General features: G+C 51.5%; 1 protein-coding gene across 1 annotated transcript in view; it reads left to right on the plus strand.

Annotated features, from left to right (window-relative positions):
* The window catches only part of ALPK3 (alpha kinase 3), an 88,672-nt gene that overhangs the window by 58,984 nt on the left and 14,554 nt on the right, over positions 1 to 15,134 (plus strand). The window contains exon 5 of the mRNA XM_073363255.1: positions 11,413 to 13,399. Coding sequence (XP_073219356.1) covers positions 11,413 to 13,399 — 1,987 coding nt within the window. The remainder of the gene's footprint in view (positions 1 to 11,412; positions 13,400 to 15,134) is intronic.

Below are 15,134 nucleotides of genomic sequence, written 5' to 3' on the forward strand. Positions count from 1 at the left end.
GCTCTGCGAACGTCCAATGAGTGAAGCCTCTGCTCTCTGCCGCTCGAGTGTGGCTTAGGATAGAACACTGGGAGGAAGATGTCCTGGTTGATGTGAAACTGGGAGACAACCTTTGGGAGAAAAGCGGGATGTGGCCTGAGCTGGACCTTGTCCTTATAGAACACGGTGTAAGGTGGCTCTGATGTTAGGGCCTTGATCTCAGTCACCCTCCTGGCTGAGGTGATTGCTACCAGAAACTCCACCTTGTATGACAGGTAGAGCAGCGAACAAGTTGCCAGCAGTTCAAAGGGTGAACCCATCAATTTGAAAAGGACCAGATCGAGGTCCCAGGTTAGGGCCGGTTGCCAGATGTACGGATATAGCCTCTCGAGACCTTTCAGGAAATGGCTGACCATAGGGTTGGCAAACACTGACCGGCCCTCTGAGCCTGGATGGAAGGCAGAGATGGTGGCCAAGTGAACCCTTATTGATGACATGGACAGTCACTGCTGCTTGGGATTGAGAAGGCAGTCCAGTATGGTTGGTATAGGGGCAAGTGTCGGGAATGAGTGATGCTGCGCTGATGTCTCTAAGGTGCCACAAGTACTCCTTTTCTTTTTGCGAATACAGACTAACACGGCTGCTACTCTGAGACCAGATTGAGAATCTTTTCCACTTGTCAAGGTAGGTAGCCTTGGTGGAGGGTTTCCTACTGCCCAGGAAGACTTTTCTAACCGGGTCTGAGCAGGAGAACTCTGTGGGGTTCAGCCACGGAGCTTCCACACTGTGAGGTGCAACAACTCGAGATTTGGGTGCTGGAGACAGCCGTGATACTGAGTTATTAAGTCCAGGAGGAATAGCAAGGTAACTGGGGCTTCCACAGATATTTCCAGGAAAGATGTGTACCAGTGTCGGCGGGGCCAGGCTGGAGCTATCAGTATCACTGAAGCTTCTTTCCTGCGTATCTTGAGGAGCACCTTGTGAACGAGAGGGAAGGACAGGAATGTGTAGAGGAGACGGCCTCCCCATGGGAGGAGGAATGCGTCTGCAATGGAGCCTGGGCTGTGATTCAGGAAGGAGCAAAACTGCTGGCAGTTCCTGTTGCGTCAAGTGTCGAACAGGTCCATCTGGGGAAAACCCCACCGTTGGAAGATGGAGTTCATGATGTCCAGGTGTAGGGACCGCTCATGGCCATGAAAAGACCTGCCGAGATGGTCCGCCAATTCATTCTTGCTCCCGGGAGGTACGATGCTTGCAGGTGTATTGAATGAGTTACACAAAAGTCCCACAGCATGAGGGCTTCCTGGCACAGGGGAGAGGAGCATGCACCCCCGTTTGTTGATATAGAACATCACTGTGGTGTTGTCTGTCATGACTGATACACATCTCCCTGTCAAGTGGGCTCAGAAAGTCTGGCATATCAGATGCAAGTCTGGCATAGCAGATGCACCACTCTCAGCTCTCTGACATTGATTTGGAGAGCAAGTTCCGCCTGAGACCGGAGGCTTTGTGTCCTGAGGTCTCCCAGATCTGCTCCCCAGCCCAAGGCTGACCTGTCTGTCACTAGTGAGAGGGATGGCTGAGGACCGGTGAAGGGGATCCCTGCACACAGTACCTGCAGGTCAAGCCACCACTGGAGGGAGTTGAGGACCAGGCGAGGCAGAGTGACAACCCTTTCCAAACTATCCCGAGCTGGCCAATACACTGAGGCTAGCCACGATTGGAGAGGCTGGAATCTGAGCCTGGCATGTTGCGCCACATAGGTACAAGAGGCCATGTGTCCTGGAAGTTTCAGGCAATTCCTTGCTGTGGTAGTGGGAAACTTTTTAAGACTTTGAATGATGTTGCCCAGGGCCCAAAACCTCATTTCTAGGAGGTATGCCCTGGCCTGTGTCGAGTCCAGCACCACCCCTGTGAACTCTATCTGCTGAACTGAAGACAGAGTTTATTTCCCCATGTTCAAGTTAAGGCCCAGTTCATCGAACATCATTCTTATGAAGTTGACTTGTGCCTCCACTTGAGCCCTGGAGCAGCCCTTGATTAGCCAGTCGTCAAGGTACGGGAACACCTGTACCTGACGCATGCATAGGAACGCGGCCACAACTGCCATGCACTTGGTAAACACAAGAGACGCTGCTGACAGGCCAAACGGGAGGACTGTGAACTGGTAGTGTTTGTTGCTCACCACAAACCTGAGGTACCTTCTGTGGGACAGTGTAATGGTTATATGAAAATATGCATCCTTCAAGTCTAGGGCGGCATGCCAGTCCCCTAGATCCAAGGAAGGGATGATGGAAGCCAAAGAGACCATGCGGAACTTCAGCTTCCTCATGAACTTGTTGAGCTCCCATAGGTCTAGGATGGGTCTGAGCCTGCCTTTGGCTTTCAGTATCCGGAAATACCAGGAATAGAAACCATTGCCCTTCTGCTCCAGAGGAACCTCTTCCACTGCCCCTAGCGATAGGAGTGAATGAACCTTCTGTATGAGGATTTGCTTGTGAGAAGGGTCCCTGAAGAGGGTCGGGGAAGGCGGATGGAAGGGTGGACGGCAGAGAATTGGAGAGAGTATCCCCTCTCTACCATGCAGAGCACCCAGCGGTCTGATGTGATACGGACCCACGCAGGGTAGAAAGGGCATAGTCACGACCAGAAGGTAAGGCAAGTTGGATCCAGTCCAAGTGCTGGTGTGCCATCCTATTTTGCACCTTCAAAAGGCCTGCTTCTGGCCAGATGAAGGTTTGGACGGACTAGAGCCCTGGCCTGAGGACAGGTGTGGCCTCTTCCTGCCGCTCCTGTTTCTCCTCCGTGAGCCATCCTGCCAGTTCTGCTGTTGGTAGAACCACGGAGGAGGTTGTGGCCTAAAAGCCTCCACTGTGTGGCGGGGATATGGAAGCCCAGTGATTTGTGAGTCTTTTAGGCTACGTAGTCTTTTATCTGTCTTTTCAGAAAATAGAGTCACGCCCTCAAAGGGGAGATCCTGAATGGTCTGCTGGACCTCGTATGGCAGACTTGATGCCTGCAGACCCTTCTCATGGCAATCCCAGTAGACATCACTCGAGTGGCCGCATCAGCCCCACCCAGAGCGGCCTGCAACGAAACTCAGGAAATGAGCTTGCCCTCCTCCACCAGGGCCGAGAATTCGGCATGGGAGTCCTGTGACAGCAGCTCTATGAACTTTGCCGTTGCCCCGCATGTATTGTAGCAATACCTGCTGACAATGGCCTGCTGATTAGAAATGCGGAGCTGCAAGCCGCCAGTGGAGTAGACCTTTCTCCTAAAAAGGTCGAGTCATTTCACCTCCCGATTCTTTGGGAAGGGGCCTTGGTAGGTGCTCACATTGGTTAGCAGTATCCATGATCAAGGAGTTTGGTGGAGGACAGGTATACAAGTGCTTGTAGCCCCTGGACAGCACAAAATAGCATCTTTCATTGTGCTTAGCCATAGGAGGCAACAAAGCTGGGGTCTGCCACACGGTTTTGGTGGTGTTGGCAATAGTCTTTATGGGGGTAGGGCAATATGAGCAGGTCCGGAGGGGGCAAGGATATCCACCGTTGGATCTGCATCCTCCACTACCTCCTCCACCTGAATGCCTAGGCCCTGGGCAACCCTCCTCAGCAATTGCTGTAGGACCCTGTTGTCCTCCAGGGCCGGGGCTATCAAAGTGCCTGCCAGTGCTTCATCTGGAGAGGAAGAGGAAGAGACCCCTCAAGGAGTGGCTATTCTCTTCCCTCCACACCCAAGGAGTCCTGCAGTGCTTGGGGATCCTGGGCTGAAGCCGATGCGAACGGTGCTGTGGCCCTCGGTGCCAGAGCTGTATACGTCAGTGCCGAGGCTCCCGGTGCTGAAGTTGTTGAAGCTGTCAGTGCTGAGGAGTCGGCGCTGAAACTGCTGGGGCTGGCCTAGACGATGGGTTGGAGTTGGGATGGTGACGTCAGGGAACAATGGAGCTACCCCTGATTCTGCTAATGCCGACGGTGCCGGTGGCGGTACAAAAGTAGCCGAGGCCACTGCCGCTGCCCTGGAATGCAACCCTTGGCCTTGGTGAAGGGCCCAGGGAGTCCAAAAGGGCCACTGTGCCGCGTAAGGCTGCCGGTCTCGTGATGACCTGGACCGTTTACTTCTGCTCCTATGAGATCGATAGGAGTCTGACTCAGAGGTCTCCAAAAAGGAGGACCATGGAGGAGCGGTATTTCAAGGCACAGAGGGGCCGCCTTGCAGGCTCGGGGACCGATGAGGGTGTTGACCCTGTTCTGGTGCCGGGGAGCAGTGCACCAGGGATGAAGACCACCAGGCTTCCCCTTGACGGTGCCGGGGAGCGACTGGTGCTGACGACCTCTCCTGTCTAGGCGGGGAGAATGGTGCCGTAAGCTGGAGCAGGTCCCGTGCTGCCTCAAACACCTCTGGGGTCGACAGGAGGTGTAGTTGTCAGCTCGGCCTCAGCGAGCGAGAAGGGTTCAGACTCGACCGCCCTTCCACGGGGGCAGGAGTCGATGCGACCGTCTGTGGCAGCAAGGCTGAAGTAGTGTGGCCCTACTCAGGTCTCACAATGGCTGGCTCCTTGGGTCTAGCTGGGGTGGGGAGAATGACCCCTCTCTGGCCTCATCTTCTTCTGTGGCACTGGCGATTGAGACCGGTGCCTGCCTGCGGCATGTGAGCTGCGAGTGGAGCCATGACGATGCTGAGAGTCCTTGTTATTACTTGGCACCAATCCCCGTGCCGACGGTGCTGGGGCACTGCGTACCGAGGAGGAGGTACTCGGCACCGGGGTCGCATTGGGGCTGGAGTGCCTCTTCCATTGGAAGGATCTTCAGGCGCTGATTTCTATCTTTCAGTATCCTGGTGAGAAACCTCCTGCAGATCCTACAGCGATCCTTTTGATGGCTTTCCCCCCAAACACTTCAGACACGAAGTGTGAGGATTGCTTCTGGGCATACACTTGCTGCAGACCTCACAGGCTTTGAAGCCAGGAGACCGCGGCATGCCCTAGTGCCGGAATAGCACTGGAGGGGAAGCCCCTCCAAAGGAAACTTAAGAACTAAATAAAGGACTTACTAACTACTTAACGCTATGGAACTAATGAGAACTATATACAGACTGCCAAATGGGCTTGTCACGACAAGAGCAAGGGGAAGTTCCTGCTAACCGTCACTGGTGGTAAGAAGGAACTGATGGGGGTAGCGGCTCGGTAGGGGCCTATATTGAGCGCCATGATGATGCCACTCCAGGGGGTGCCCAGACCAACCCGACTGCTGCTGATAGGGGAAAAATCTTCAGGCTGCCGTGCACGTACACGCATGCACATACCTGATTGGAATTGTCATGAACAAGCACTCGAAGAAGAATTGAGGTTCTGTATCCTGGAGTCATCTGCAGTTATCCCAGTACAGTCCCCTGGACCCTTCTTTAAGCTGACTGCACAGCCCCCATGGGCCATATCACTTCTCTTACCATCAAACTGCTGCATTAATCCCTGTCGTGCCACAAAAATCCGCAGCAACACTGCTCTTGAGCTTTGCCGCCTGCCACTTGGCTTTGTGCTGCTTGCTCCCGAGCAGGAGGGTTTCTGGCACCAGTCATGTGCTGCCATCCTTAGGGCTCTGTCTACACTGGAAAACGCATCCTCTTAGAAAACATGCTCCTGTCATGGGGCAGGACTCACCCCTGCGGCACCTCCTGCTGGTCTCTCAGGGAATTAGCTCTTCCAGCCTCCAGAGCACCCTCTGCAGGCTGGTGTCTTGCTGCCGCTGGCCCCCGTGTCCCTCCCGGACCCTGCTCCACCTTAGGTGCCCAGGTACACTCCCCAGCAGCCAGGCTCTTCTCCCTCTAAAGGCAGAGAGACTCTGCTCCTGGCCCACTGCCCTCTCATAAGGGCCAGCTGACCCTGATTGCGGCGTGGCCACAGCTGAGCCTGCTTCTCCCAATCAGCCTGGGAACTGCTTGCTCCCAGCCACAGCCCTCTCCTGGGCTGTTTTAAGCCCTTTAAGGCTGGAGCGGGTGACCACCCCACTACAGCTCCCTAACGAACAAGTGGATAAATGCCGTCTCGCACCTAGTGTAGACAAAGATGGTCGTGTCTGAAACATTAGCTGGTCATAGTTAACACTATTGGAGCTATGCCTAGCAAAGACATTTCTAAAGGTGTTAAACTTGTCTACACTGGGTACTAGGTTGTGGTTAGAATGTGTTAATTGACTGTCATGAGTTTTAAAACAAAAAAATCTTTCCCTTGGTCTGGACAGGGCCATCTCAAATAGATTCCCTCTGAGCAGAGGTTGGCTGTAGTGGGAAAACTGGAGACAAAGCCTGATCTACTTCTGACCCAAAGATCAGAGGAGAAGTTGGTTCTGATTTAACTACTACTTCATTCTGCCCATGGTGTAAATGCCGTAAAATAGGAAGTGCTCTTGCTATGGTACAGATAACAGACATTAATTATATTTGCTGTGGAGCATCTTTACAAAATCCTATGACAACCTTCAGTTTTCTAATCAGCTGAAGTTAAATGGAATTTGTGCTCCATCACCTGACCTCACAGTGTGGGTCTAATAAGGTGTCCACAGTACAAGGTCTTGACTTGACATTGTCATGCTGTGGTGAAATGAGTAAGCTCTGGGAGGATGGTGTACATTGAAGCTCATCCACGGCAACTCTTTTCTGTGAGATGTTGCAAATTCTATGAGGTTTGCCAGATCTTCTCCCTCTAGACCAACCCATGGGATGATCTCCTCCTCTCTCATGGATTACATCTACTGCTACACCCTGACTGTCCCTGTCTGTACTGTCCTGCATGTCTGCCTGTCTCAAGGAACTCTCCTCTGGGGTGTCTGCTGCCAGCACGTCAAACTGAGCTCCTCTTCACTCATCCAAACCCCTCCATCACTCTGTAACTTCACCATCTTCTGGGTCACCCCAGCTTGCAATTTGGGGTCACATGTGTTGTCTCCTCCCTCATCCACGCCTTTGCCAAGCCTGCCAGTTCTTCCTCTGTTACGTGACCATGACTGACTCATTCCTCTCCAGCCCCATCTCCAGTAGTCCAAGCTGAGGCCATCTCTCTCACCTCAAAGATTGTGTCCATTGTAATAAGAGTCCGACTGAGAGGAGCTGAAAAGAGACTGTACTTCATTGCCTTGTCCCCGTCACATGATCGGGTTGGGTTGACAAGGTTAGTATCCTGTCCCATGATAGGGTTTGTATCCATTGTCTCCAGGGGTCACAGTTACATCTCTCCATCCCACCCCATTTTTCTTTTGTTCAAAGAAGAATAAAACACACAAGCTAAAAATAACCACAGACTAATGAATAGCTACGAGCTAACCTAGTGACTGCATCCGAGCCTCCAGGGCTTCCTTCTGCAGGGGGATGCTTAGGTGATTTCACCACATGAATCCTGTATTTGCTGTTCCTCAAGTTCTTCACTGTCAGTTCTGGTGTGCTGAAAGAAGTAGAATGCCCCACTGTCCATCATATCAAGAAACAGAGCCGGTGTCCTCCTGGGTTTTGCTTAGCGGTGTTGTGTTGTGCCTACAGGGCAGCCGTGATGGAGATAGTTTAGATGTTACCTGGTCACATTGCCAGGCGTTTGCTCTTTGGAATCTGAACGTTCTCTATCATTTTGCGATGGGGGTACCTGTCTGCCATTCTTGTTGTAACATTTCTTCTCTTCTAGTTTCCGTGCTCCTCTTTTTTGACTGTTTATGGCCATGGCTGCACTTGGAGCTGGGGGTATGATTCCCAGCTGGAGGAAACATGCCGGCACTAGCTCTCATCAGGCTGGCACACTAAAAATAGCATATAGCTGCAGCAGCACGAGCAGTGGGAGCGGCTCTCCCTGAGTGTGTGCCCGTCACAGCCCAGCCCAGCGGAAGAGACTTTCAAAGCAGTTGGAGCTGTGGTGTAGCCTGCACCCTGGCAGCCAGAACTGCTTTGGCTAACCACAGCCGCACACCCATCAGTCTTCTTGATTGCCAACTTACATGTGACACTGAGACCTGCTCTTCCCTATGTGGATACACAAGTGGAGGAGTGATTATATACTGTCCATCCCTCATTCTCTCCCATTCTACACAGCTCATGCTGTTACAAAGTTTGTTGCTGTATGCTGTCACCTTTCCTGCTACTTCTTCCCTTTTGGAATTTGAGAACACTCCTGTGGCAATTCCAGAAAAGACAATATTGGGAAATCCTGTTCTGTATTATGAACCTCTTTTGAGGCAGGTCAGAGTGTCTTTGGTGATGCCTTGGAAACAGTAGCAAGTACCCCATGGCCAGTGGAGGTGAACTGGCTACACCGATTGCCCATTGAACTGTGTGAATCAGAGTCCTGCTGTACCATTCCACTGGACATGGATGTAGGGGCAGAGTTGAGGTTGTGTGGGAAATGTCACCTTAGCTCTTTGTTTCCTGGTTCTCCAACATTTGTGTTTTTCTTGCTGGTGTTAGCTAACACTCTTGTAAAGTGAGGGCATGAGGGACCTTAGCTCTGCATTCCCTGGGGTTCTAACCTTCGAAACTCAACACTCCTTTTCCGGGAGAGCTGGAGGACATGGGGTAGGGTGAGTGCCTGCAACTGGCCTTCTATGGTAGCAAAGTGTTTGTGGGTTAATATGACTGCTGGAGAGGCCAGTTCTCTCTGATCCTTTTTGCAGGAAATGCTTTATTAACAGCTTCCTAGGGATTTTCTGATTTCAGCTCCCCCTCTCTTTGGGGAAGCCCAGGAGTGAGTGTATTGGAGGTTCTTGGGCACTCGGAACAGTCCCCTGCAGGGCAGATGATTTGCCAGCGGAGACTCAGGGAAACAGCTCTTTGCACTTCTGTTCAGCTAATGGAGAGTATAAGGGCCTCCTCTCTGCCTGCAGTCAGATTCCACATGAGCAGTTTATCAGGTTTTTCAAGAGGTTTCAGCACTCAGAATCACATGGTCTCTGCATCACCAAGGCTGAAGTGGAGGCTGTTTGTCACTTGACTATATTAGGTGATATGGAGCAGTGGCGGGCTCCGTGAGAGTCTTGCTTTGCGTGGGGGAGGGGGAACTTGTACTCTGAGCCGTGACCTTCTTCCCTCAAGAATACATGGCTGTGGATGCGAAACCCCGCTGCTAATGTGGCACTGAGAGGGAGAGGTAATCGCTGAGGATCTCATGGCCACATGGCGCATCGGCAGTGATGCTGCCGTGACCCCGAACTTCATCTTGCCCAAATGGAAGGACCGGGGTTGGCACCTGCCCCACGGGGAAGAGGGGAGGATGCCAGGTAGTGTACATTGGAGGGAATGATTTGAATGACTCCTACACCTTACAGAGTTCTGAACAAATTGTTAACTCAGGAAAAAGCTCTGGGCATCGTTGCAGACAGCTCAGTTAAACCTCTACTCCATGCGCAGCTTCAGAAAAGCAAACTGAATGTTAGGCTGCGTAAAGAATGGGATGGTGAACGATACAGGGAATAGACTAATGCCTTTATGTGAATCAATGGAGTAGCCTCATCTGGATTCTGTGGGCAGCACTGGCCATCCATCTCTAGAAAGATATTGCAGAACTAGAGGGGTTCAGAGAAGGGTGACAAGAATGATTAGGGGCTAGAAAAATTCTCATACAAAGAAAGAGAAAAGACTGGGATTGTTACCTTGGAGAGGAGATAGTTAAGAGGGGACATGATAAAAGTATATAAAATAATGACTGGCCTAGGGAAGGTAGATCGGAAACTTCTTCAGTTCTCCCTGTCTCATAACACAAGAATAAGACAGAAGAGATTGGAAGCTGGCAAAGTCAATACTGATAAAAGGAAATATTTGTTTACACAACATGTAATTAGACTATGTAACTCATTGGCAACAGGACGTCAGAGTGGTCAAGAATTTAGCAAGATTCAGAGGGAGACTGGGTGTTTATATGGATATCAGGAATATCTAGTTATAATAGTTGATGTTTAAAAAAGTTTTGGGAAGGAGATAAAACCACCTGCTTCAGTCTTTAAACTGATCTCTCACTATTAGGGGTTAGGATGAGACCTTCACAAGGGGGCACATTATCCCATATTTGCCAGGTGAGAGGTGTCCTGCAGCTTCCTAAGGAGCATCTGGCGCTGATCATTGTTGGAGACTGACGCTGGGTTAGAAGAACCTCTGCTCTGATCTGTTCTGGCATCCCCATGCCCTTTTCACATGAATGTTACGAATTGCTAAGGGAGAGATGGGAGAGAGTGATTCTCCCATTGTTTCATCTTGGCATCTACATTTTGGGATTTGCAGTCAGCAATAACATATCACACTTTCTGGGAAATGGGCTTCTCCAGGCTTATGTACTTTGTGCGTGCCATTTCTTGACGTGTTACAATTGCGTAACATAAAGGGTAAGTTCTGGCATGAAGACTCCAGTCAGTGACTCCGCTCCTCCAGCCCACGGAGCACTCTGCAATAAGAGTAAAGCTCATTGGTGTAGGAGACAACTTCCTCAACGGCTGGTCCGAGACTGTGGAGTGAAGTCCCCATCAGAAACCTCCCCACCTTCGGCTCCAACTGCCAGGCACATTTCTTTGATCTTGCCTTCACTAACATAAGCACAAAGGAGCAAGGGCATTTAAAACAATAACATTAAAAAAATCCAACAAGACACTTAACTGCACACACATCTCGTCCTGAGGAGATGTTGTTTGTTCTCCCAACACATGACAGAAGCTTGTCACGTTGCTTAATGCACTGCTGGAAGGTGCTCCAATGCTATGGTGTTGAGCACTATCTGAGAACATGTAGAGAAGAGAATTGTGTTGTAGCCATGGTCTTTGCACGGCAGGAGCATAGTTACAAGTGAGGGCCTGATTTTTCAGAGGTGTTGAACCCCCACAGGTCCAACTGCAATCAGTGGAAGCATGGGGCACTCCGACTTTAAGGTCAGAAGGGACCATCTAGTCTGACCTCCTGCATATTGCAGGCCACAGAACTTCACCCACCCACTCCTGTAATAGACCCCCAACCTCTGGCTGAGTTAATGACATCCTCAAATCATGGTTTAAAGACTTAAAGTTACAGAGAATCCACCATTTACACTAGTTGAAACCTGCAAGTGATCTGTGCCCCACGCTGCAGAGGAAGGTGAAAAACCCCCAGGGTCTCCGCCTATCTGACCTAGGAGAAAATTCCTTCTCTACCCCAAATATGGTAGTCAGTTAGACCCTGAGAATGTGGGCAAGACCCACCAGCCAAACACCTGGGAAAAAATTCTCTGTAGTAACTCAGGGCCTCCCCATCTAGTGTCCCTCAACTCCTCTCATAATCAGGCCCTAACTGTTTGGTCCTATCCACAGAGGCAAGACCAGACCATGATCCAATATGGTATCCAGACCCTGTGCAGTGTAGCGTGTAGATGGGCCAAAGGTGCTAAGTTAATGCCAAGTGGATCCAGGCAGTAACATAATCATGGTTTTCCTTTTTACCTAGGTTCAGGAGGCAGCGAAGCAGGTGTTGTCCTCCACCAGCGACCTGAAACATCCAGCGTTGGAGCCAATGGAGGACCGTAATCTTCAAACCAGACAATTAAAGGAGCTCACAAGAGGGAAGCCCATCTGCATGGAGAGAGAGATGGAGCAGTCTGAACAGCCAGCCAGCCCCAGGCCGCGAGGAACAGGGATGCTGAAAATAAGCCAAGAGAGTTCCCAGAGGCCTCCTGCTGGTTCTTCTGGTCTCACACAGCCCAGCTGGGAGGAACATCCCCCTTGGAAAGAGGAGGGAGCAGGGCATTCCCTGAATTTCCCAGGCAAAGAGACCCAGCAAAGACCAACTCCTAGTAAGGAGAATGAGGAGCTAGCTACAGCTGGGTCAGCATTGAAGGAAGCAAGTCGTAAGCCTAGAGGCAAAGCCCTGTTTAAACCAGGTGCCTGCTGGAGTGGAATGGGGGAGGGTGAGAAGATTGTTCAGCCATTAACTGCAGAAACAGAGCCAGCTGGAAGCTGGTTAGGGGACAGCTTGTCCTGCACAGAGGTAGAGGAGAGCCCTGTGGAGCCCTCCCATGAGACCTCACAGCAAGCAGGCGGAGTGGTGGGTGGGATGTCTTGGGTGCCTAAACAGGCAGCTCCGGTCTCCACCCAAGTGAGTAAGGAAGTGCTGTGTCCCATTTCCATCACAGAGATCTCTGAGTCTATGGAAGCACCAGGCTCAGCTTCCTCTTTTCCAGTCAAAGAAGCCCCTGCTGATGAGAACCAATCGGCAGCCCAGCTGCCAGGTGGCGTGAAAAGAGAAATGGAGACTAGGAAAACAAATGAATCTGCACCAACGCTGGCTGCCATGCCTCACCACAAACGGTTTCCAGTCAGCTCCGCTGAGGAGGGCAGTGCCAAGCTGGCACCTGTGTCGCTGGCTCCTAAGAGTGGGGAGGAAAGTGAGCAGAGAGCTGTGACTCTAGGCAAGGAGCCAGCAGCTGCAGCTGAGAGAAGCAGCATGACCTCTACAGGTAGGTCTGAACTGAAAACGGAGGCACCACTCACTCCGCGGGCTGAAGAGAGAACTCCGGAGGGGGAGGTATCCCTGGAGCACAAAGTACAGCACAGAAACCTAGTGTCCTCCTTGAAGAATTATTTACTTCTGCTTTTAAAAATGTCCTCGTCCGAGCCAGATAAAAGTGCGGGCCCCACAAAGAAGGACGCTGAGACTGAAGAGGAGGGGAGGCAGCCTGCTGGGGAGGAGAAAGCACTGCCGGAAGTGGGCATTGCAGGGCTAAGCCCCAGCACATCAAGGAAAATCTTAGAAAGGGTGCAAAATAACCAGCTCTTCCAAAGTGCAGAGAGCTTGCATTTAAGCCCCAGAACATCTAGAAGGCTCACGGGAATGATTAACCAAGAGTTAGTTACCAGCAAAGAAGCTCTGGGTATCAGTCCTTTAGCATGTAGGACACTGCCAGCCAGGGAGGCATATGAACCAGAAGGGTCAGCCCTGCTGTCTGTCCCTTCTATTGTGGTGGGTAATGTGCCCCTGGACAGAACAGGCCAGGCAGACTATGGGCTTTCTGATCTGCATCTCGAAAGCAGCATGAAGGAGAACTCCAGCGACCTGGTTGCAGCATTACCTTGCGCCACACCAGAGGAGCTTGCCTCCGGGGCTCGACGCAAGATATACTTGCCTAAAAACAAGCAGGTTGAGGAGGTAGAGGCTGCAGCCACAGAGAGCCAAGTGCATCTGAAGAGGGACAGCCCCACGGTGCCTCCCCGACAGTCCAGGAAGAACCCAGCTCTATTACAAGCCCCTGTCCCAACTCTGTCTCCTCCCATGGACCGACACTCCCCAACCCTCCCCAGAAAGATGGCAACACTCGAAGTTCCCAAGGCATATGAGGAGCCCTCAGAGGAAAGCAGTCGGACCCCGGAAGGCCCTGAGGACACCAAGCAGGAAGGACAGGCAGGGGAGTCAAGGAAAACAAACAACCCATTTAAAGGTAAGAAAAGCATAAGAGACGAGGGCAGCATGGGATGCCCCCAGGCAGGAGAGACGCAGACACTCTCTCCCAGCCTGCATATTGGACACACTAACCCCCACCCCAGAGTTTGAGAGCCTGGGGGGATTGCTGTGGGAGTATGTAGGATGGCAGCACGCAGCAGTGACAAGTCCTTGCAGTAGCAGGGAGCCAAGAGGGCATCTGGGAATGGGTAACACGCAGAATGTGAAATCTCCACATGTTTCCAGACCTACCCATGCCTGTCCTTCCTTTGACATGGGTACAGGCCAGTCCGAGGGGCATCTCCTGCTCCCATTGAAGGCAGGTGAATTGAAAAGTCACCCCAGGGTAAAGAACCTGCCATTTCAGATACCGGTGCCCCTTCTCTCATCCCGGGTGGGGAAAGCTCCACCTCCTTTTCTGTGGAGTTTGGAAAGCAGAGCAGAATCCTGAGCAGGTCACATCCCCCAAACCTGTACAGTTACTGAGTAATTACCCGGAGGCCCCCATTTAGAGTATGCATCCTGAACACTGAGAGCAGGAGACACCCAAAGCCAGCAGTACTAGAGAGACAAGCTTTGCTGAGGCTTTCTCGGGTAAGGAGGAGCAGAGCCAGGATTAGGGTAAGGGCTGGGTCCCAAGGATCGGTAGAGCCCACAAAAGAGAATCCACTGTAGACCACATTGTAGCTCACTGTGAGGCTCCTGGAGTTAGAGCGACAATGCTGTGCTCACTTGAGTTACCAGAGATGGGACTTCCCCAATCTCTGTGTCATGAGGAATCTAAGTGTAACCCTTCTGCCAGGTGGAGCCAGCAGCAACAAGGGTTGGGGTCAGTCTCTCGAGGTTCCTTTTCAACAAAACAACACAAAACAGGCTCAAGCCCCCACCCAGTGACCTGGGACAATTACACACCACCCCCTGTCTGCCTCTAAGAGGAAATACCTCCCCTCTCATAAGCACAGAGTCTGAGTGTAGCAAAACCTTTGAATAAAAGGAGGGAATTAACTCAGCATTAATTTGGGAAAATACTGCAACTGGGGTTCATAAACATAAACCATAACAAAAAGACCCACCCCCAAGTGTCCTTTTCCCCTGAGGGTCTTAAGTCCAGAAACACAGAAGTCCCTTTAACGTGCCCAATCCTTTTCTGTACCCACTCACAGTTGCTGTCGTTGGCCAGTGCAGCCCAGGAGTTCAGAGGTTCCTCTGCAGAGTTCACCTCCCACCCTATGTGGAAGGTGGAGGAGTAAGGAGGCACCTTACACACTGCACTGCTCAGGCACTCACTCATTGCACCAAGGATCAATTACCGTGCCTCTGCTCTGGCCCTCTCCACCAGCTTCTCTGCTGGCTTCTCACCATGCCTCTCCACCAGCCACCCTGCTGGCCATTCACCAAGATGCCTTCAGCCCCCATACAGCTCTCAGTGATTTCAGGGAACCACACTGCTAGTGCACACTGGGCAGTCTCTTGCAAGAGAGACACTGTCCCAAAACGGATCTAATTCTTAGACATAGGTATCAGTGATTGCAACTCTACAGCATGTAACAAGACTCTGAATTACATCTAAGTTAGCTCTTTTATTATACCATGGTCAAATGACCCACCCTTTCTCAACTCATTGGGCTGTGGAATCCATGTCCCTTGCCTAGTGAGTGCTGTTCAGTTGAGGATGAGTCCCTCCATTGTGGTATACCAGGTACAGTTTTGCTGCCCTTGGTTCACACAACAAG

This window comes from Lepidochelys kempii, chromosome 10, assembly GCF_965140265.1.
Source record: "Lepidochelys kempii isolate rLepKem1 chromosome 10, rLepKem1.hap2, whole genome shotgun sequence".
NCBI lineage: Eukaryota > Metazoa > Chordata > Testudines > Cheloniidae > Lepidochelys > Lepidochelys kempii.